Here is a 22,391-nt window from a genome sequence, read left to right as displayed (position 1 = left end):
GATAGATGGAATGGAGGCGGATCTTTGTTACCCCGGATTTATTAACTGTGCTGCAATTGGGTGGTTTTTGTGGGTATAAAAGGTAGTGCTGTGTCCTCTCATTCTCGCCGAGAGATTCAATTGTTCCTAGATCCTCAGGATATCCAATTGTCGAGGCCATTATAATAATTCTTGAGCCCTAGAGTATCAGTCTAATATTCTTTAATAATGAGATACTTTGCGCCCCTCGTCCTCCTTGCTGGCCTTGTCTCCAGCAAGCCAACGCCAACAGTCCAGAATGCGACTCTCTACCTGTGTTCAGACAGCACTGCGGCAAACTACAATCCTGCCACTACACCTCTCCAGGGGTATGTATGCTCTCAATGTCTTATATAATAAAGGAACCAAAAACTCACATATAATACCACCACAGTTTCGGCTACTACCTCGGAAACTACCTCTCCACAAACTACGTGAACCGTGCCCGCGGCGGCCGCTCCACCCGCTCTTTCATTAACGAGGGTCTCTGGGGTCAACTCCTCGACATGGTCGTCCCCGGCGACTACGTCGTGATTGAGATGGGCCACAACGACAACGGCACTCCCGGGACCGGCAGCGACGTCGGCAAGGACCGCGCCGTGATTCCGGGGATCGGAGACGAGACTGTAACCGTGACCAACTCGACGGGGGCCGAGGAGGTGGTGCGCACGTTCGGGTCGTATCTGAGACAGATGATTAAGGATGTGGAAGAGAAGAGCGCCACGGTGGTATTGAGTGGGATGGTGCCAACTATGAAGTGGTCCAGTCCGGACAATAAGACCTTGGAAACGGAGTGGCCGTTTACGGAGTATGCGAGAGCTGTGAGTGTTTCTATCTGTGGAGCGTGACTGAGATGTGCGTGCTGACTTCGGGGGTAAAGATTGCGGAGGAGCAGAAGGTGCCGTTTGTAGACCACACAAAGTACTCGGTGGCGAGGCAGCAGGCGTTGGGGTACAATGCTTCAAAGGCCATGTATCCTCTTGATAACACCCACACCGATGCGGCAGGAGCTACACGTAAGTTGGCACATCTGTAACAAGCTCAGATTGAATCAATGGCTGACATGTCTGTTTAGTTAATGCGGAGAGCTTCGTCACGGCGGTGAAGTGCGCAAGCGGTAAGTGGAACCTCAAGAAGGCCCTCTTGGGCAACAATGCGAACGCAACTGCTGTTGTTTATCCATGTGCATAGAGTGCTGGAATTATATTCCTCGGGTATTTAGATGTAGAAATATGATGTATAGATGGTCTATAAATATATTTGATGAAGACAAAGATTTGCCTGATGTGTGATGGGGCGGCGAAGGAGATCTAGAGGTCTTTTCTCTAAAATATATACATACAAATACACAACATTTAAACGCCACATGTACCCAGATTCATTATGTCAACTATAGCCTAACTCATTATGAAATAAACCGAGTGACGAACCACGACTCTACCCGTCATCACCCATCACCCACCCCCCCCCCCCCCCCCCCCCCCAAACACCAAACCCGCAAAACGATCATTACCTATCTACTATTTCCTTGGCAGCGACCCAACGCCCATCGTCGCAACCACTGGTAGAGCAATTGCAACAGAGTGCTAAACTACATTCTCTATACCCAAAGACGATCCTACCGGAGTTGAAGTTGAGGTTGAACTTGAAGCATCCAGATACAACTTGCACCTTGCATGAATCCACAGGATAACCTAATTGTAGGTTCAGAAGTCCTTGATTGCATGCGAAAAGGAGATGGATGGCCATATGGTCTACTGCATAATTCAAAATGTTCGAAATTTTGCAATATGCTTGCTTGGCACTGTTTTACGAATGTGTTATAAAGATGCTTTTTCGTTGTGGTCTAGTGAATGAGTGAGTGCCAATCCCCACTTTCTAAGGAAGGGGCGAAAAAAGAAAGAGAGAAAAAAAACCTGAAGTCTACCATTTCCCATTTTTCATAACCGAAAATCTATATAACAAAAACATAAAAAGAAAAAGGAATTAGAAAAAGGAGCAACCCAATACCCACAACTAAAACTCTAGCTCCACGGCAAAGCCCCATAATCCCCCGCCACCGAATCCATCTGTAAGAATTCCGTTAGTGGGAACCCTTCCCACATCATCGGATCCGCCAGATCGATCCCCATCCCGCCCCACCCTTCCGTCAACCCTGCCCCCGCACCCGCACCCACACCCACCCCTGCCCCATACCCCACAACCTCCGCTTGTGTAGTAGTAGCAGAAGCAGCAGGGGCCATCTCTTTCTCTCTCTCGCTTTCCCTCTCGCTTTCCCTCTCCTTCTCTCTCTCCTTCTCCCCTCTGCCCACCTTATCTAGCCACCCCTTCAACCCCGCCACAATACTTTTCAACCTCCCCGCTGCATGGGCCTGGTCGCCCTTAATCACATCCTCCAGAAACACCACGCACCGGTCCACATACCTTCCAAAGCCCACATTGCCTATACCGCCCCTGAAGATCATCTTTACAAGTAGCCCCACCGAATACCCCATCTCAATATAAAACAGGGCTGGCAGCCTCCCCGCAAACGCCGGCGGGAACGACAGGAACGTGTCCAGACACGCATGCACGGCCGTCAGACACGTGGTAGCATGTGGAGGTGCTGGCGACGGCGGGTTGGCGGGTGCCGGAATGATCTCGGAGAAGATGAAGGGACGGACTTCGTCGCTGATGTGTTCGACGTGAAGGAGGCGGTCGTAGAAGTGCTTAACAGTGCATTGATGATATAGAGATAGTGCGGGGGTCATGAGGGCTGCGGAGACGGTCTGGTGGTGCCAGGTGTTGAGGCGGCCTAGGTAGTCGGTGAGGATTGTGTGGCGGTGGACGGAGGTGATATCAGTGGCGTCCATGGCAGCGCAGTACTGATCTGCTATGTGCGAGACCTGGATCCAGCGGGTGAAGTGCCTGTCGGTTGGTACGATGCCGGGGGTGGTGATAGAGGCTGTCTCAAAGAATTCGATGCACTCGCCCATGTACCGTGTGAATGGCAATAGGCAGGGACGGCGTAGAAGGCGGGAACTGCTGTTTAATTGTTAATTCAATTTGCTCTATATCATGAAAAGATTGTGAACAAACTTTGAGCACAGAAAGTAACAAGATAAAAGCGCCCTCCTAGACTCGGGTAGCGCCGAGTCACTATTAGCCCCCCAGATCATGAACCTCCAGCCCGCGTTGACTGGGAACTGCTCATTCAACTGCTGCTCTGCCTGTGCGGCCGAATCCTGGGGCGGTGGCGCTCTCTTAATCCCACGGGGCTTTGTGAGCGCAATATCATGAACCAATACGGCCGCCATGTGTATAAATTGGCTGATATTATTCCCGCCATATGTATCGGGGGGGTAATACCATAATATCGATATTGTGAGGGCCTGTATAAGCTCCAACGACTTTACGCCGCGGCGGATGATCTGCTCGCAGTAGCTGTTGAGAAGCTCGTGCTGGAGCGTGCTCTGTAGGTTACCACCGAATGTTGCGGAGGAGGCGGCGAGAATGGCGAGAAACACCGTGGGCTTTTGGCGGCGGGTATCGTCGGATGTGGCGGAGGGCAGGACAACGCCGGGAAAGACTGGCGATATGGTGTTGATATAGTGGGCGTAGATGCGGTCTGCGAGCTCGATGCTAATGATGCCGCGGTCTATGACATCCCTCTTTAGATACTTGACAGGGTCAATGGCAAGAGGAGCGCGGGGTAGTGGTCCCGGAGGGTGCACGACCAGGGCAGGAGGAGCGTCATCAGAAGAGGTCTTTCCCGGCCCACCAATTCCTGTCCCATTCTCCACTGCGTCGAGGCGTTCCGTCAGCTTCTCGACCTTCCTCTCCAGCTCAAGTACCCGTGAATCTGTGGTCTTCCTCCGCTTTCGCGAGTACGAGTTGCTCACACACTCCCTGCTGGCCTTGAGACAGCGGCCACATGGACGCGACGGGTCGTTGGGGTCAATGTCGCAGCGGACCTTGTGCAGACGGCAATACTCGCAGGCTCTGGCGGGCCGTTGAGTGTTGGTGGTGATGGTGGTACTGTTGGCTGTCGGGCTAGGGTCCGTGCCGGACGGTGAGTGTGAGCCGCCGGGGGAGAGGTGCTCGTAGTCCATCATGTGGGAGAGGGTTGGAGTGATGTGAATGAGAAGTTGGCATCGCCTTTCTGTGCATGCGGTCAATGGGACGCATAGAGTATATGCTGGTAGATAAAGTCAGGAGGTGGATCTATTAATATGTGGTATCCTTGTATCTATTGTCCATGTAGGTATCTTGCAGTAGTAGTTGGCACCAGCACCAGCACCAGCACCAGCACCGGGGGTGAGGGGGGGGTACTAAATATGTTGACGCAAGGTAATTAATAATTGAGGCCCTATTAATCAATTGAGGAAGTACTAGTACTCTAGAGCAGCTGAAGAATTAGCTAAAGGAGACTCCAGAAGACGATGGTGGTGATGGTAGCAAGTCAAGACAACACAAACGGCTCTCGCACTGACATGTACGCGAGCGCTGCGTATCTAGAGAGGGACGTTTGGCACCATTGCTAGCAGCAGCAGCAACACTTGCCCATCTGGGCATTTTTCTACTACTCAAGCACTGGGCTGTGCAATCCTCTGAGTGTTTTGCTTTTGATCACCACTTGACTTCAAACGACGTCGTTCCAGACTCGAGCTGAGTGAATACCGCAAAATCTCGAGTTATTCGGGGGGCTGCCAAGGCCACCTGCTAAACTAGATTTAGTTTAAATCCTGTAAAAGAGGGCGCCGGGCTGTTCCTTGAGGATCGCATCCTCAGCCTTTTGCCTTGGCAACCCCCCGAATAAGTCGAGATTTAGCGGTACTGTCGTTCACGGGGTATTGACGGACACTGGGTCACCTTGTTGACGGACAAGCCAAAAAAGAGACAGCCAAGCCAAGTTTTGCCTGCAATCCTTCAGCACCCAGTATCCGCCAATACCCCGTGAACGACAGTGCTTTACAGTCGCAACTCGATATGCCGGATTGCCAAGATTCTAAGGATTTCGTATGGGATAGCAAAAAATCCGGGATAGCAAATTGATTTTGCAGTAGGAAAATAATATTTTCAGAGGATCCCGTACGGGATAGTAAGGGATCCGGTGTATTGAGTTCCGGTATATCGAGTTGTGACTCCGACTGTACTGTATGTACCTCCTCCGCCTATCGCAGTCATACGGACACCTCAATACGATCCTAGTGCATGTATATCCTCTGCAATAATTGCTATCCTCTCCTCCGGCAAGTTCAAAGTTGAACAATATTTCTAGTGCCCAGGAATCTAAAATAGCACTATCAATTACAGTGCACCACCTAGCATCTTTCATATATATTGTCCTCGATCACATTTCCCTCCCCAATCCCAACGGCTGTCCCTCAGCGAGAAAAAGTGCAAAATCGCTTGATCGGACCCCATCAGATTCAGCAGCCTCGCCTACAAATAGGTCAAAGTGCAGTCTGTTGGGCTGTTAAAATTGAATGTTTACTTATTGATCCAACTGGCTAGGTACTGTGTGGTACTAGCTATCTAGCCTACATCCCTCCCTTGTTGGCCCCCTAGGCATGGGAGTGCTACATCGAAAAAAATCGTCCGACTCCCGGAGGAACATAAACTACTATATATTGGCAATGTCATGCCCCCCCCCCCCCCCGCCGCTAGAAAAAATAAGCCTTCTTCGTTCGACCCGTCAGTTTGTCTGCGGTAGTTACTACTAGTATTTTATCTATTACTGAATAGTAATCAATACTTTTTGCTTAATTTCCGTATTTCACTCGAGCTCGTTATAATGGCAGCTGCTACAGCTACAAGCGTTACAGCCACGCCCAGCACTCTTGCTGAAGTCGAGGCTTCGATGCGTGAGTACTACCTCCATAATAATAGTTCACTACCTTTACCAGCCAACTAGCTAACATCCACAATCAGACATAACCGTCAACTGGTACGAATACGATCCGTCATTACCAACTGCCATCGTCGGTGCAATCCTATTCGGGATCGTGGGCTTTGTGACTCTATTCCAGTTTTTCCAGAAACGATGCTGGTTCTGGTGGCCACTGGTATTGGGGACAATGAGTGAGTTTTTTTCTCTTTTTCTGGCTATTCTAAAAAGAATAGGTTACTTGGAAAAGTTCTGGATAGCTGATTTCATGGGATTTCTAGTGGAAATGGCGGGTTATATCGCCCGTGCGCCGTCCTCGAAATATACCGATAATAAGAACATGTACATCGTACAACTAGTGATGATCATGTAAGTACCCCCAAGCTTCTTCGGCGCAGCTAGACCTCCAATAAACAAACAAATATACTAACACACCCCATAGCCTCGCCCCCGGAATGTAAGCACCTCCCCCCCTTCCCACCCGCCCACACCTACTAACACTCCCCAGCATGGCCGCCGCCTGCTACATGGCCATGGGCCGCCTCATCCTTCACCTCACGCCCCCCAGCCATCTTCGATTCCGCACTCTCTGGGTCCCCGCGCGCTTCATCACGCCCACCTTCGTGCTCTTCGATGTTCTCTCCTTCGGCATCCAGCTGGTCGGCTCCTCCGTGGTCGCCTCCGCGTCCATCACCGACTTCGACCGCGTAAAGCGCGGTAGCCGCATCGTCGAGATCGGGCTCGCCGTGCAGCTCGTCTGCTTCGGCTTCTTTTCTTTTGTGGCGGCGAGGTTCTCGTTTGTGGCGAGGAGGTGGGAGAGTGCTTGGCCTGGGAGGGAGTGGTTGAAGTTGTTGTATGCGATAAATGCGGCTTGTGCGATTATCTTGGTGAGTGGTTTCTCTGTGTGTTGAGGAGAAGGGGGTGAAGGAGATGGTACTAATGGGTGGGGGGAGTAGTTGAGAAGTATATATAGGATGGTAGAGTTTGCGGGAGGCAGAGATGGGTATGTTAGGACGCATGAGTGGCCGTTTTGGGTGTTTGATTCGTTTTTGATATGGTGTATGTCTCCATCTCCCTTCTTTTCTTTCTTTATTGCGACAATGACTAACTAATTACCTGCTACTAATACTAGGCGTGCTGTTGGTCTTTACGCTCTTGCATCCGGCGGATTTCCTCCCGAATGTTGGGCTACGTAAAACGGTTGTTAAGCGGACCGACATCGAGGGTGCCGGCGGTCATGAGATGTTGGGCTCGAGAATCTCGGTAGCTAACTAGAGCTATATTGACTAACTAGAGCGGTGATGGGGGGGTGGGTTTAATTCGTACTTTGGGTTCTCAAGATCTTTCTATATATGTATTTAGTGATTAATATGATATTACCAATGACCTATCAAACTGTTGGGTGGTAGCGTGTGGACAGACCTAAGCAAGGAAAGCAGTGACCGGTGATTTTCGTCATGGGATATCACTCGGTCAAATCCACCCCCCCGGAATTCTGAACCATTCACTTAGATTCTGAACCATTCACTTAGATTCTGAACCATTCACTTAGATTCTGAACCATTCACTTAGATTCTGAACCATTCACTTAGATTCTGTGCCCGGAGTGGACAGCGAGTATCTCAAACTGCCCTTAGGGTATTTAGATTACTCGCAATATTACGCCGTAGACGCGTTGCTAGTTAATGTAAGGTCATGTGTGTGTGTGTGTGTGTGTGTGTGTGTTTGGGGGGGGGGGGGGGGGGGATTACTACAGACAGCACCATTAGCCATGCTTGCTGTCCGGGAAGAGGGCCACGCCTACTAACCTAGCCCACACATAGCCACCCACTACATTTGGGACTCTCATCTGATAAGCAGATAGCAAGCATAGCCAAGCCTGAGAAAAGTTAGCCAGATACACAATCCAGCAAGCTCCGGTAGTGTAATGGTAGCACACCCGTCCGTTGATACAATTGATAATAAATCCCGACTGGGTAGCTTGAGGTTCGATCCCTCTCCGGAGCGTCATTTTTTGAATTTTTTTGGTGGGGGGGTTGGGGTTAGAGGGGCTACCGCGGGGTATATAAGGGTTCTTTTTGAGGGTTGTTTTGAATGTCTTTTTTTTTTTTTTTGAAACGAGAATGTTTAGGGTTTGACTGTGGTCTTGTTCTGTGTGCCCGACACTACATGTACCTACTGCTCGAGCTCGTATATGAAATCGTTAGGAGTTAAATCGAGTACACCCCAGCTCTTCCAGCGGGATATTGGATTTTGCATTTCTGCTTACATAAAATCGCCAGTTTCATGCCAAACTATCATTTCCAAGCTACCCTACCCTAGCCCCACCAACACCCGAATCCAACTACAGCCCACGCCATCGATGGCGGAGGGCCATACCGCGTGCTTGGAATTATTCACGCCACTCACTGCTCTCAAATCTATCCGACTTATGAGCGGCCATTCCAGGTATGGCGAGGACCATGCTACTTGTCTGGTTGACGGTCCGGACTTTCGTCGAAGAGGGACATGCAGTATGCCTATACGCTGGAAAGAGGAAATTGATGACTGAGCTTAGGGAAATATCGTGATATTTGGCCTAATAGGGAGAGGGTCTTAACATATCTGGTAACGAATATTCCTTTTTAGGTCAAATATCACGATATTTGGGTGCAACCGAACGGGCCTAAGACATGATGGGACCTACGAGTGTAAGTCATAGACCAAAGCTTGGTATCGCTGGCTGTTTTGAAACCGGCGCTCAATACGAAGGTATTGACCTCCTTTGCGGACCGATATAAGAGAACGGTATCCTCTCACGATTCAGCTGGCGCGCACATACTTATCTGGAGACATCATCCCGCCGCTATCAAAGGCGTAATTATCCCTAGCCGGCGTTTTCCCTGCAGGATATAATATCCAACGGGTCTCCTTTAGCGTGGCTGTCTACGATACATTCGATTCACGGGCACTCTACTAGAGTCCGGTTTTCTCTAAAGACTAGTGTACTTCGAGCAAGAATGCATTCAATCCTTGGGTATCCACGGCTACATATAGCCGCATCTATTCTTGCTGGCAAAGAAGGGAATCAAAGGAGGCATTCTACATACCACCCATCTCTAATACCCCTTAACCTTCTTCATCTCCACCCTACTACTCCCCTCCCCCCCCTCCCCCTTCTTCCTCTCCCGCTCCGTCAATAACCACTTCTTCCTCATTTCCAACAACCCAAACCTCTTCTTCATCCCATAATCCTACCCCACAATCAGCACTTCCCCCTCTCTCCCGCACGCTCCCCTCCTCCTCCATCCCCCTCAGGAAGAAAAACACTTACAAAAGCCCCCTTCCACAAAAACGTGCTCACAAACCATGCCATCTTCGCAAAGTGCCCGCGCCAGTACCACAGCGGCTTACGCCAGTCGGGCTTCATGACTTGGCGCACGACGGCGCGCGCATAGTCTGTTGCCGACTGCGCGTTGACCTGTGAGTTTCCTGCGCGCGCACGGAAGTGGGATATGATTGGGAGGTAGAGAGATGCTGTTTGCGTTGTTAGTGCGGAGAGGAGAAAGGAGAGTGAGGGGGGAAGGCGGGAAGACTGACTGGGGGGCAGAAACGAATTGGTTATCGAGTGCCGCGCGATGTTGGAACTGATGCCGCCGGTGATGACCTACTGTCTATCAGTACCCACCCTGCTTCACAGCGCAGCCTGTGTCTAAACGTACCGTTATAACCTTCACACTACCGCCCCACCCCCGTCAGCTATATCCAACCACCACCACACACAAAAATAGAAAACACACTACATACCCAAACGGCGCCAACTCAACCCTCAAGCAATCCGCATAACTATGCAACGCGGCCTTGCTCGCGCCATACGCACTCCCAAACACATACGGCATGACACCCGCAATCGAGCCCACATTCACTATTGTCCCGCCGTCCTCCGCCGCTATCAGCAGCGCTACAAACTCCTGCACCATGCGCATCACGCCGAAGAGGTTGGTCTCGAACATGTCTTTGACGACCGTGTCGACCTCGAGGTCTGTTGCTGCTGCGATACGGGAGTAGCCTCTATTTGCGTGTGCTCTGGTTAGCTCATTGAGCAAGAGAGGGGGGGAGGGGGAGGGGTGCGATACGCATTATTAACAAGCACATCCAAACCTCCGCCAGTACGTAGGGCGATCTCGTCGCGCACGGACTGGATGTTTGCGGTGCATGTTACGTCGAGCGGGAGGATCTCGATGCCGAGGGTGTCTTCGAGCTCGATCACGGTTTCGAGGCGGCGGGCGGTGGCAAACACGCGGTATCCTGCGCACACATGTCAGATACGACCGTAGCTATAGTTACATTTGGCTATAATGCGGTACCTTTTCTGTGGAACTCCTTCGCCAGCTCTCCTCCGATGCCGCCGACGCCGGCCCTAGACGTGGTTGCGTTAGTATATTTACCCACAGAGAAACAGCCAAATAAAACACACACCCGGTAATAAGGACTGTTTTACGGTCATCCACTGATTCGCCGAGGGTGGAAGGCATTGTGAGTGGTTGTTTGATATTGGGAGGTTTTTGTTTTTGTAGATATATGCTGTGAGAGGTGAGGGTTTAGCTGATGAGCTCACCACCGATAAGGATCAGCCCTATCCTATCAGACGAGCCGTGGCCAAGGGTCCGGGGGTCCCGGGCCCTGCAAAGTGGGTTGGCGGGGCCTTGGTTACCCGGGCGTGGAGTCAGGGTCTGTCACTCGGCTTTCTGGGACTATATAACTCGGTAGAGTCGAGTCCAATCCACGCAACAAATGGTCACCATAAAGTAAGTGTTTTTACCCCCGTGTCATTTATTGTTTGGGATCTGCACTAATTCCACGTAAAAACGGTGTAGTCGAAAAAATATGGCATTGCCAATAGATTGGTTGCAATTGAGGAATCCGGAAGCCGGAATTAATATTCAATCGACCTTGGCCCGGCCTGGTCAGTGACTTAAATTGCGCAATTAATAACAATTATCGTTTTTCATCTTGCATACATGTATACCTAAGGTTAGCTCTCACTTATTCAAGATTAGGAATGAAGAAACTTCTCCCTCATTTGGGGTGCATCGAATTAGCAGTAGCCCGATACCTATACACACGTTTTTGGAGTGAAACAGGAGTTCAGTATAGATTTTTAGTTCTACGTAAATCACAGGAGGAAAACTAAAGTTTGGTTCATGAAAGTAGACAAGCTCGATGATAGTACTATGATGAGAAGAAAAGAAAAGCGAGACGCAAAAGAAATAGTACAGTCGACAGAACACACTAGCTACTAGGGACACGGTACACGCTGTGACCTGTCCTCTGACTAGTGTTCCCCATGAGCCTGTTCGAGACGAGCCCAGGGCATAGGCTCGTCTCGTCTCGTCTCATGGGGGTGATGGGCTCGTCTCGTCTCATTTTATGAGCCCAGGCTCACAAGATTCGAGCCTGTTCGAGCTTTTCCGAGTGATAGCATATGTTATTGAGAGATCCTACAGAGGCATTAGAAGTCGATGCCAGGCTGTTGTTTGGCAAGGATTTGAAGGCTAGAAACTATCTATAGTTCAGAATTACATGTACATGTAGGTACTGTCATCAGTTGAGAGGCCATGGTTAGGGATGGTTGAAGTAGTCACGATAAAAAGGTTCTGCTTGGCTAAAACTAATATAAATTTAGCATAGTATTCCCTGTGATTACCAATTCTTGGCGGGCTCGAGATAGGCTCGAGTAGAATTGATAAAAGTCTTGAGTAGGCTCGTCTCATGGGTTGTTCAGTCCCATGGGTTCGAGCCCGCTGTCTTGAGCCAAGCTTGTGAGCCGGCTCGTCTCATGGGGAACACTACCTCTGACCCCCATGTTATCTGTTCACTGCATTACCTGCAATCGAGTCAATCAATCTGCCACAACGTGCGAGACTATGCAAATTCGAGCAATCTCCGCTCATATATCATCACTCGCGAATTAGGACCGTTATTTATGGCGTACGTAAATGTGCCTGTATTCAGCTCTTCTCTGTGATATATAGACTATTGAGAAACTAAGCAAGTAATTCTCGGTCGTGGGGGTACTCGGATATTAGCCGGAAGGAAATCAACAGATGCATCGTTATCCTCTTCAATTCAGTACTTATGATCTAAATCTCGTTGAGTAAATTTAAATCCTGCCAAGTGAAGTCAGGTGTTTATAATTATATGATCATCATACCCGCTATGCCCATGGTCGGTCACTTCTAATGAAAGGTATTCGGGATGATCTTGTCTGTGAAACCAGCTGTGACACCGTACACTGCCCATAATACTTATATCTATGGTAGTAACCTATCGATTAATGTCACTGTGATTGTAACCCTCGATCCTAGTAACGTGTACCGTTATTTGGAATTCCTGTATGCATAAATGGCTTATGTAACCGTTTAATTGATGGAACTGGCCAGCCCCCCGCCGCACCCGAGTGGTTAATTCTGCCCGCCAGGCCCGGGCCCCGGGGTTAAGGGAGATATCTGCTATGGCGGGTCTTTATTGCCGTGCTTACTGCTGGATCGTGACTCATGATTATACAACTAGGTGTCGCAGCTTGAGATGTCAGTAGAGGGAAAGCACGGATAGAGATAATGCCTGCGATGTTTCGGATGAGCTATATATGGTGTGTTTGAGACTTTGAGTAGTGATACCGTACCGCGGATGGAATTGTGGCAGCGGGTCGATTGCTTGTAGGGATCCTTGGATCATGAGATGGAAGGGAAAATTTGGCAAATTAAAAGAGGTGCGCCCATGATAGAGCTGGTAGGCTAGGTTCGGGCTTTCGGGACACTTATATTTAGCGTAACTGCACATGTGTGTTTAAGCTTTAACTTTCCGTTAGCGAAAATCAAAAGTAACGACATGGCCTCTATGTTACTGGCAGGGGAGACGTCGTTTATCTCACATGATACATGCACTGCTTTGGTTGGTCTGAAATCTACACGAGATTTATCGGGCACAGGACATGCGTGCACACATTATCACTCGAGGCCTTAAGACCCTAATGCGCACGTCCATACATCATGAGCAATCATTCGACCACCGTCCAAACACAGAGAAATACTAACCTCAATTAGAATCTCATTTTCTTCTCTGGCTAACAAACGATCAATTAATCGAATTCAGGAAATACGTAGTTTTGAGTAACAAGCCCAGCTCGAAAACCACCATGTGCAATAACGAGCTTAACCAAATACAGAAAGAAAGCCAACACTATTATTCAGCGCCAAGCACGCACAGCTTCTTAAATCCGTGGTCTGATAGCCCTGATATGCTGACAACGAGATATATGTAGTCCGGAATGAACACCTTAACAACCCTGTCAGTATCATGATGGTGAGCTAACGAAGCGGGGGACAGTTTGCCTGCTCTGCATGCCCCTCCCCCGCCTCATATAAAAAGCCTAGCAACATCAACACCTCCCAGTACAAACCACTCACCAACTCTCACCAAACATCATTTTTTTTCAATTCACGACTTCAGAACATCCAAATATGTCGGAAACAGACCAGGGAGTGACCGAGTTCGTCTTCATGCACGTTGCCGAGGGCTCGAAGCCCGGCGAGGGCCACGAAAACTTATTTGGCGCAACAGCACCGGGCCTCATCAATGGCCGCTACGGTTGGCAGGTTGAGGACCCCAGTGTGTTCCACTGGATCATAAGTATATAACCATCCATCCACCCAATATGATATCCAATATTTAGCTCCATATATACTCGGGCGTTCATGAAATGGTCGGATATCGTTGCAACCAAATCCCTACTAAGAATTCCGACCATTTAATAAACGCATGAGTATATATATCTACATACATATAGATATATACATGGGTAGCTCATTAAGTTTACTACAGTAAACTAACCATCAATCCTACCAGACTGGAGAAGCCTCGACGACCACAAAGCCTTCATGGCCAGCCCCGAGTACCCCGCATTCGTCCAGAAGATCACATCCTGGACATCCAACCTCTCGCTCTTCCACGCCGCGCTGACCCCGCACCCGCCCACCGAGGTGTTTGAAGGACTGACCACGGAGCTGGTGAAACTGCACCTGAAGGAGGGAATAACGAAAGAAGAGATGACGAAGACATACCATATTTTCGAGGGGCGCTTGAAGAACGCGAAGGGATACCATGCCCATGCTGGGGGGTGGTCGATCGAGGATGATAACTGCGCGGTCATTGTGATTAAGTGGGATGATAAGGATGCGCATACGGATTGGGTAAAGTCGGAGGAGGGGAATGATATACTGAAGGGGACGGACGGGCTTCTGTGTAATGTGGCTAAGATTGAGATGTGGCATATCAATGATGCTGGTGCGATTACCCCTTTGAAGTAATTTCTTAGGAATGGGGTTTGCGATTGGACTGTTCATAGAGCGTAGATTACATGTATGTAGCTATTATTTTATGCTCCAAGACCGGACAAATTCCAGGTCTGATCATGAATACTGCCTCTTGTTACTCTCCTACTTGGTACACATTTAATTGCGGTATTGTAGTTGTGGGTGCACAAGCACTTTAGGGCCAAGTGTGCATATGTGATTCTAATGGCATTCTCTACCTCAGGTACTAAATGATCCTTATTCTGGTAAGATATTCGCAAGGCTTGCATGTCTTCGCCCAATATACTAACTTTAGAGCATATCCCGGAAAATTGATATTATGCAATGATGTACTGCACAACCAATCAATAGCATCCAAAGCTCAAAAAAACAAACTCACAGAGCATCTTCAATTATGGCAATCCCACTCTGAGGGCTAGGTATTATTCGGCGAAGATACTAGAGAATGTATGTCATACGTAGTTAAAGAGCACTACATGTGCTTAGTAGCTTAATTGTCATTAAAGAAGCTCTGTACTTAAGTCGAGGAAAACTATTCTCGATCTCTCTCTCTCTCCTCTCATCATCATCATCAATACAAGTAAGGGCCTGTTTAGAACCGTCCGAAAAACGGAGCTATGGTTGCTTGAAACTCTGTTCTGACGGAAACTCTGTTCTGAGAAAATGTGTTGTGCTCGGAGGCCCACCCCGCAGGTTCGGGAAACAACGTTCACTCTGTTTCCAATAAGTAAAACTTCTCCGTATTCCACCCACTAACGGAATATGATTGAAACGTTAATTTCTACTGAGGCCGGCTCCCAAACGGACCCTAACAAGAACGAACCTCCCAAGTTAGTTCATCAATGGCTGCTCGTTCAAACTAAAGGAAAGGCATCGAGCTAGGTACTCAATAACCCCATAACTCGAAACAAGAAAAGATAATGCTGATATGATGCCGCTTCCCTAGAAACGATGGATACATGTGCGTACGTAGCATCTGCAAACAGATCATACTGGTAATACCAGTTTGAAACGTCTCAGTAGCAGCCGAAATGGCCACTCGCCATACCTCCTCCAGCCTGAGTCCAGTAGGTTGTGATCCCGCCAAGACTTCCGTTATCGAATAGCCGAACTCCAACCTTAAAGTCCCCGTGGTCGGACGCCTTCCATACGTCCGGGTGATTGACGGTGAAGCCAGACCCGGACCTAGGCTGAGTGGCTGTAGAAGGGCCTCGTGGTGTTGGTGTAGGAATGGAGACCCTCAAGCTGTAGGTAAAGCTCATCTCATGGAGTTGTGAGTGAGCTGCCTCGGTGCACTAGACATCATGCCTAATGCCGATCAATCTATTGGTTAGCGCCACAACCGCTCCTGGAAAAATTTCAGGCATCATGTTCGGCCGTCCAGACGAGTGATTATTCATGAAGAAATGTGGAAGCCCGCGATGAGAACATAGATGAAAGAGACGGTCCTGGACAGAGTTATATATATAGAGCGGTTTGAGGTATGTATGGGAAGTTTTTTCTTTCTCTTTGTTCGACTACAGCTGGAAATGGAGGAGGGTCGGTTGAGGGTTTCCCGCCGGCTGGCATCTTGAGAAACGCTCGGGATCTCCACTTCCGCGATGTGGACCCGGAGAACCCTGCGATACAGCTGTTGCCTGTAGAGGAGAGGAGGGTAGAGTGCATGTAGGTACAGAGAGAGAGAGCTCCATCACATTCACAGGATCGAGGAAAGGTGAGTTGAGAAACGGGTATCGGCCAGTATATCGAGCATGCAAGGAGGTCGAAAAGCTTTTCCTCCCTGAGACACTGCGACAAACGAAGAGACAAATACTCCACAACAGCTCCGGTGCAGCATCGAATAAGTAGAATAGAGTAATGAAATCCAGTCTCAAGCGCAGCGGGTAAAAGCCATACCTAGATAAAACTACATCATATCCAGTGCCACTTCCCCCCCACCGCCAATTCCCCAATCGCCGGGATCCGGGCACAGGAAAGGGTCTACTCGGGCTAAACTTACTGGCCCCGAGCCTAAAGAGCTTGAAAGACAAGGCAGGAAGAGCAAGAGGGCATCTCGATCCCAAGCCGGTAGCTGACTCAGCAAGGGTCCTTCCCACTTCCGAAACCGCCCGCTAGCGTTGCGAGTTGGCTGGTGGCCGCCGGGCGCTTCCTGAAAGTTCGAAGTTCCTGTGTGCCGCTTTGCGCTTTTTTTTTTTTTTTTTTTCTCTTACTACAACTACTACCCCCCTTCCTCATTTCTCGGGTCTTTCCTTTTTGTACTTCTTCCTCTCTCCTCCTCTCCTCTCCTCTCCAAACCATTAACCATCTCTACTCTCTCCTCAAAAGTTTTTGAATTTTTTGTTTGAGAAAAAAAAAATGTCGAAAGCCGTTGAAGCCGTTGTCAACCCCCCTGCTGAGCAGAAGCTCTCAGGATTGGCCCTCTACTCTCGTTTCGCCTTTGCCGGAGCTGTCTGCTGTGGCGTTACTCACGGAGCGTTGACCCCCGTTGATGTGTAAGTCTGAACCTCTTTTTTGAGTATTTTTATCTATTTTTTTTCTTTTCTTTTTTCTCGTGGGGTTGTGGGATTGGGGGAATGATGTGAGGAAGGGGAATAGGCGAGGGGGGGGGAAATCCTCCATCGTAAGAAAGCGCAATTTTAGATGGCATAAGAAAGAGCTAGGGGTCAATTGAGAACGAACGATGGGGGGTTTCATAAAGAATCCTCTGAATTGATATACGGAGATATTTGAGAATGCAGTATCAGTATGAATTACGTCGCTAACATCGTTTTCCAGTGTAAAAACCCGTATCCAGCTCGACCCCGCCAAGTACAACAAGGGCCTCATCGGTGGCTTCAAGCAGGTTGTTCAGAGCGAAGGTGCTGGCGCCCTTTTGACCGGTTTCGGTCCTACTGCTGCCGGATACTTCCTTCAGGGTGCCTTCAAGTTCGGAGGTTACGAGCTTTTCAAGCAGCAGGCTATCAACATCCTCGTGAGTTTCTTACCACCCCCCCCCCCCCCCCCCCCCCTCTTCCTTTACGTATCCCCGCGGATAGCTTCAATGCCCCCGGTTTCCGAATTGAGCCTAAACTCTAACAACTATCCTAAATAGGGTTACGACACTGCCCGTGATAACCGCACCGCCGTTTACCTTGCTTCCTCCGCTCTCGCCGAGTTCTTCGCCGATATCGCTCTCTGCCCTCTCGAGGCCACCCGTATCCGTCTCGTCTCCCAGCCCGACTTTGCCAGCGGTCTCCTCTCCGGATTCTCAAAGATCTTCAAGAATGAGGGTATCGGCGCTTTCTACTCCGGGTTCGGGCCCATCCTGTTCAAGCAGGTTCCCTACACCATGGCCAAGTTCGTCGTCTACGAGAAGGTTTCCGAGATGGTCTACAGCAAGGTCGACAAGTCGACTCTCAGCGATGCTGCGCAGACTGGTGTGAACTTGGGATCTGGTTTGGTTGCTGGTATGGCCGCTGCTGTTGTCTCACAGCCCGCCGACACCATGCTCTCAAAGATCAACAAGACCAAGGGACTTCCCGGTGAAGGTACTACCTCCAGGTTGATCAAGATCGCCAAGGAGCTCGGTATCAAGGGATCCTACACCGGTCTCGGTGCCCGTTTGTTTATGGGTATGTTTCCTCCCCTGCACAGCAGTGCCAATAACTTTTATATATCAATTGCTAACATGATGAATAGTTGGAACTTTGACCGCTGGACAGTTTGCCATCTACGGAGATATCAAGAAGGCTCTCGGCGCCGTTGGCGGTGTCGAGATTGGAAAATAAGCGGGTGGGAAAAGTCTTTTTCGGAGAATTTAAATATTTGTAGCGTCTACTGTTCTTGTTTCTGGCCTCTTATTTTTTTTCTTTTTCTTTCTAGGGTATGGGTTAGAACTACTTTAGAACATGCGGTTGCGTGTGTATTAGATAGACGGTTAATATATATCCCCGGCTCTCGATTGGGGGGCGCGGCGCTGGACTTTGGAGAATCATGATCATTGGCTTGAACCTTGAGGGGGGTGAATCGAGTAAAGTGTTCTATCTATTTTGACCGGGAAACCACCTGAAAGATTCTGGGTATGCCTGAAAGGAGTTGTTTACTTTGTATTGTTTACTCCAGGGTACACCACAGTAGAAGCCACATAACGATGCCGATGGCTGGGTCGGATCATGAATCCACACAGTCTGTATCAGACTGTATGTATGGCAGCGGCCCAGTACCTAGATGTATCTTCAACGGCCTGAATGAATTGGGTGACCATCTCACGATCCTCACCAGTAGCTTGCAAGTACCCACTGCGCTGTGTTGACGGCCTGACAATGCGCCAATCACACCCCCGAGTGAGTGTGCCTGGGAATCTTCCTGTAACCGCCCAACAGAACAAGTGTCAACTTGCAGAGCCTGTGATGCAGATATCGCCGTCACCACGGCAACCGCTGCGAGGGCCCGTGCGCGTGGGTAAACAACTCGCAGGTGTCAACAACAGTTTGGGGGGGCCTTTTTGCTCTGCGGTGCTCTTCTTTTCTTTATTCTTCAGACAGGCAGAAAGACAGACAGACAGACAGACAGAGAGACCTACATACATCGCACATCACATCAGGCAGGCAGACAGACGCACTCCTCCTCCTCCTTGCTTACCCGCTTCTATCTTTGAGCATCTTCACTTTTTCCTCTTCTTCTTTGTCCGTCACACGCAATCACTCCTCCCTGTTGAACCTCCCCTCCTCCGCCGCATCCGTTCTCAACTGCAGAGCTGAGAGTCAAAACGTCCCCCCCCCCCCCCCCTCCACCCCCGTTCTCGCAACCTAAACCCCTCCCCGCAAGGAATGCGCTAAAACAAAGTTTTAATTAACGTTGAACTGATTGACACGACCCATTTACGACCCTTTGCATTCATCCCGTCCGCCTTCATCAATCACCCATTTTCACCCCCTTATTTGTATAACGTCTGCAAGCTACTCGAATCTGCGGGTACCCCTCGTGTTTGTCTAGAGTACATACATATATCCTCTTTTTCTTATTCCCATCTCACCTACATATTCCCAACTTTACCGCGCCTAGCTCTACAGAGCAATCATTCAGGCGTTCAGATACCCCCAGAAGACATCCGCAATGAGCAGCGAGCGTGAACCATTGAGCCCTCCTGTATCTCCGCCTCCCGACGAGGACGATGAATACGGCGCCGAGGGCTCGGACGGCGGTGAAAACCTCTACACCCCCGCGCACGGCTCCGACGAGAAGGGCGACGACTCGGACAGCACCACGGACGAGCCCTACGACGACAACGGCGGGAACCATGTTCCCTCCTCGCCGCCAACCTCAATTGACAACATGAACAAGAACCGCCCGCTTTCGGGCGAGCACTCGGGCGACCACCACTCCGCCGAGGGCTACAGAGCTCCCGCCGTGGAAACGGAGGACGAGGACGACCCGGAGGAAACCCGCCACACGCAGCGAGAGTATTTCAAGAGCCACTACGAGGGCTCCTCGCAATGGGAGGATGAAGAAGGGGAGCCTGCGCATGCGCGGCTCTCGTCCCCATCGCTCATGACCCGCGTCCAGTCGCAGACTTCGTCGCGAAAGTCGCCGGCGCCAGGGCCACCGCTGTTTCCGGCGCGGCCGCGACAGAATACGGGCTCGACGAAACCGGGAGTGGGGCATCAGTATATCCGTCGCTCGCCGGTTTCCCGCGGGTCGTCGGTGTCGTATGATGGGCAGGATCGCGAGCGTGATCATAGAGATGATCAGAAGAAACCGCCGCTTGTGCTGCTTCATGTGACTTTACTGCTCTTGCCGGGTGCGGAGGAGATTGTGCTGCGACACTTGACCCCGACTACGATCGATAGGGGTGTGTTGGTGGAGCATCCGCGAGGCGACTATAACCTGCTTGAAGAATTGATTCTCGATGGGTTGGGTCTTGATGAGGATTACGTTGAGGAGTCTACCGAAACCGAAGAGCCCGAGGAGAAGACGTGGGAGCAAGCTCTCAACATCTCCCCCGTGTCTCCCGCCAAGAAGGCCTGGCAGGTTCGAGTATATGCTTCGAACGGTCTCATGACTCCCGGCGCCTGGAAGAGGGTTTGGGCCGAGATGGAAAGGATCGATGTCGAGATTTGGCCGCGAGGCTATGCGGTTGGCAAGAGGAACAGTCTCCGCACATTTGGCTTCGGCGGTCACAGTCGTGGCACGAGCGCCAGCAACATCTCTGCTATCCTTCCGGAGGATGCCGATGACTACGATGTCAATGATAACCGTCGCAAATCCTACAGCTCCAGCTTCCCGCGGCGAAGTGCCAGCAGTGCCAGCGAGCTTGTTGCCTCTTCAGCACCCGTTCCGAACATGCCAGGGCGGTCCCAGGCGCCTTCGGCAGCACCGAAATCTCGCAAGGGGAGACCCCGAAATGCTTCGCCTTCGGACCAGTTCGGTGCTTATTTGGGTCGCTTCCTGACACCGCGCGCTGTGATAATTGGTTCTGGGATCAACTTGCTGCTGTTTTTGTACTTTACGGTTTTCCGCTTCATTAATGTCGGTGCGTGGAAAGACTCGATCTCGAGTATTTCACTGCCTTCTTTCGGCGGGAGGAATGGGATGGGCGGCATCCAAGTGCATGACCTTGATGACGGGCCATTTCCTGCGGAGGGGTGCGTAGTATCTGGTGTGGAGTCTGATGTCGCCGAAGGAAATGGAGTTGAGGGCGAGGATGGTATCGTCGACGGAGAGAAGACAGAGGCCGATGAAGACTCCAAGACCGTGGCCGATCCCGAGATTTTCGATGCCGACGGCAATGTCCTCGTTACTGAGGGTACCGAGGGTGTGGACGGGCAAGTCGAAGACGGCCAAGACTCTGCAATCGGGCAGGAGCAAGCCGCCGATGGCGAAACCTACCTGGTGGTCGATTCGGAGCAGGAATCATATGACGGAGCCCGGGAATCCGGTGAACAGCAATCCGACCCTGTGGCTGGCGAGGAGGTCGACCATGAGAGCGCCGTGGCGGGAGAGGAGGTCGAGGTTGAGGAGAGGCCAAAGAAGTCGTTCTTTAACTATTTTGGAGGTTCGAACTAATGGCATGTTTTTCCATTTGTGATTTATGAGTTTTTTTTTCTTCTTTTCAGCTTTTCTTAATCATGTTTTTGTTATCATCATGTTTCGTTTAGCCGACAGCATATATCCATTTTTGAAATCCATCCATGCTATGAGAAAAAAACCGGGGGAGTTTCTTTATTTTTTTATGTGTGTGTTCTGGTTTTTGGAACTTGTTCTTTTTGGGCTATGGCTACGTTATGTATTGCGCTGGAAGTGGTCGGCCGTTCTAGGGAATGAATGATTATGAAGTATGTACTGTGTCTTTTCTTCTCTTCTTTTGGCCGTTGTGGGAGTGGGTGGTGTATGGGGCAGAGACTGCTTGGGGGTATGGATGTTGGGAGGGTAAAATGAAATGGGCGCAAGCATGAGTCTTGATGATGGGGTTTTTCTCTTTATATCTATAATTGATAATGAATTGAAGGATGTATGTATTTATGTATGTAGTGGAAACGAAATCAAATGGCACGATTGGAACTCTACGAGTAACATGGAGGGGAGTGAGATGCTCCCAAGAGCTGAGACCTAGAGCTGGTCCTGTAGTCTTTATAGAATTGTAGGATACAATTGTGCTGGATTCTATGTAGATTACCGTAAAGGCAGAGATCGTATTCATGTCGACACTGCATGCATGGCCAGCTTGCTCACCCTCCAATACATCAATATATTCTAACGAAAGTTCTATCTAATACACAGAAGGATCCACGCCTTAGTACCCTCAAACCTCAACTGTCTCCTTTAAATTGCGTGTAATGACTTGATCAATCAATCAATCAATCCTTTAGAGTGCGCACAATCATTTGAGTAATGAATTAAACAAAAAAAAAAAAAAAAAATCGTTTGAGACAATCGAGTGATAGGTGGTGATGAAAAAACATCAGAATGTGAACAGGTACTTTTTCTAGCACATGAATAGATTGATACCTAGCTACATGTAAAATCAAGTCTTTCCTATGTATCATTAGTTGAATCGGCCCCAACTCCCGGATGTGAGCCCTAGAGATAAATAACTCTTTGTAAATTCAATCCGAGCACGCATTCTGGAAGTTTACCAGAAGCTGATTTATGTCCGGCCAAGCTACACTCAA

General features: G+C 49.7%; 7 protein-coding genes across 7 annotated transcripts; 5 read left to right on the top strand and 2 right to left on the bottom strand.

The window, feature by feature from the left end:
* Positions 1–207: 207 nt before the first annotated feature.
* On the top strand, positions 208–1,209 carry H6S33_005428 (uncharacterized protein; the record flags this gene model as incomplete). The annotated part of the gene is made up of 4 exons (XM_044836773.1): positions 208–347; positions 413–839; positions 899–1,034; positions 1,094–1,209. The coding sequence occupies 4 exons, from the start codon at positions 208–210 to the stop codon at positions 1,207–1,209; spliced, it is 819 nt and encodes a 272-aa protein (XP_044698737.1).
* Positions 1,210–2,042: 833 nt separating this feature from the next.
* Positions 2,043–4,109, bottom strand: H6S33_005427 (uncharacterized protein; the record flags this gene model as incomplete). The annotated part of the gene is made up of 2 exons (XM_044836772.1): positions 2,043–3,042; positions 3,097–4,109. 2 exons carry the CDS (start codon positions 4,107–4,109, stop codon positions 2,043–2,045), a joined length of 2,013 nt encoding a protein of 670 aa, XP_044698736.1.
* Positions 4,110–5,794: 1,685 nt separating this feature from the next.
* H6S33_005426 (uncharacterized protein) lies at positions 5,795–7,162 on the top strand (the record flags this gene model as incomplete). The annotated part of the gene is made up of 7 exons (XM_044836771.1): positions 5,795–5,864; positions 5,932–6,081; positions 6,169–6,256; positions 6,330–6,344; positions 6,396–6,774; positions 6,844–6,946; positions 7,020–7,162. The coding sequence occupies 7 exons, from the start codon at positions 5,795–5,797 to the stop codon at positions 7,160–7,162; spliced, it is 948 nt and encodes a 315-aa protein (XP_044698735.1).
* A 1,823-nt stretch (positions 7,163–8,985) lies between these two features.
* H6S33_005425 (uncharacterized protein) lies at positions 8,986–10,401 on the bottom strand (the record flags this gene model as incomplete). The annotated part of the gene is made up of 8 exons (XM_044836769.1): positions 8,986–9,120; positions 9,201–9,403; positions 9,467–9,533; positions 9,589–9,604; positions 9,674–9,937; positions 10,003–10,174; positions 10,234–10,286; positions 10,346–10,401. The coding sequence occupies 8 exons, from the start codon at positions 10,399–10,401 to the stop codon at positions 8,986–8,988; spliced, it is 966 nt and encodes a 321-aa protein (XP_044698734.1).
* Positions 10,402–13,389: 2,988 nt separating this feature from the next.
* On the top strand, positions 13,390–14,235 carry H6S33_005424 (uncharacterized protein; the record flags this gene model as incomplete). Its single annotated transcript, XM_044836768.1, has 2 exons — positions 13,390–13,537; positions 13,775–14,235. The coding sequence occupies 2 exons, from the start codon at positions 13,390–13,392 to the stop codon at positions 14,233–14,235; spliced, it is 609 nt and encodes a 202-aa protein (XP_044698733.1).
* Positions 14,236–16,596: 2,361 nt separating this feature from the next.
* Positions 16,597–18,008, top strand: H6S33_005423 (uncharacterized protein; the record flags this gene model as incomplete). Its single annotated transcript, XM_044836767.1, has 4 exons — positions 16,597–16,733; positions 17,017–17,212; positions 17,333–17,852; positions 17,920–18,008. The coding sequence occupies 4 exons, from the start codon at positions 16,597–16,599 to the stop codon at positions 18,006–18,008; spliced, it is 942 nt and encodes a 313-aa protein (XP_044698732.1).
* Positions 18,009–19,335: 1,327 nt separating this feature from the next.
* Positions 19,336–21,285, top strand: H6S33_005422 (uncharacterized protein; the record flags this gene model as incomplete). Its single annotated transcript, XM_044836766.1, has 1 exon — positions 19,336–21,285. One exon carries the CDS (start codon positions 19,336–19,338, stop codon positions 21,283–21,285), a length of 1,950 nt encoding a protein of 649 aa, XP_044698731.1.
* Between the last annotated feature and the right edge of the window lie 1,106 nt (positions 21,286–22,391).

The sequence above is a fragment of the Morchella sextelata genome (genome assembly GCF_020137385.1).
Source record: "Morchella sextelata strain SCLS chromosome Unknown scls_2, whole genome shotgun sequence".
Taxonomy (NCBI): domain Eukaryota; kingdom Fungi; phylum Ascomycota; class Pezizomycetes; order Pezizales; family Morchellaceae; genus Morchella; species Morchella sextelata.
This window is presented reverse-complemented; position numbering and strand designations above follow the sequence as displayed.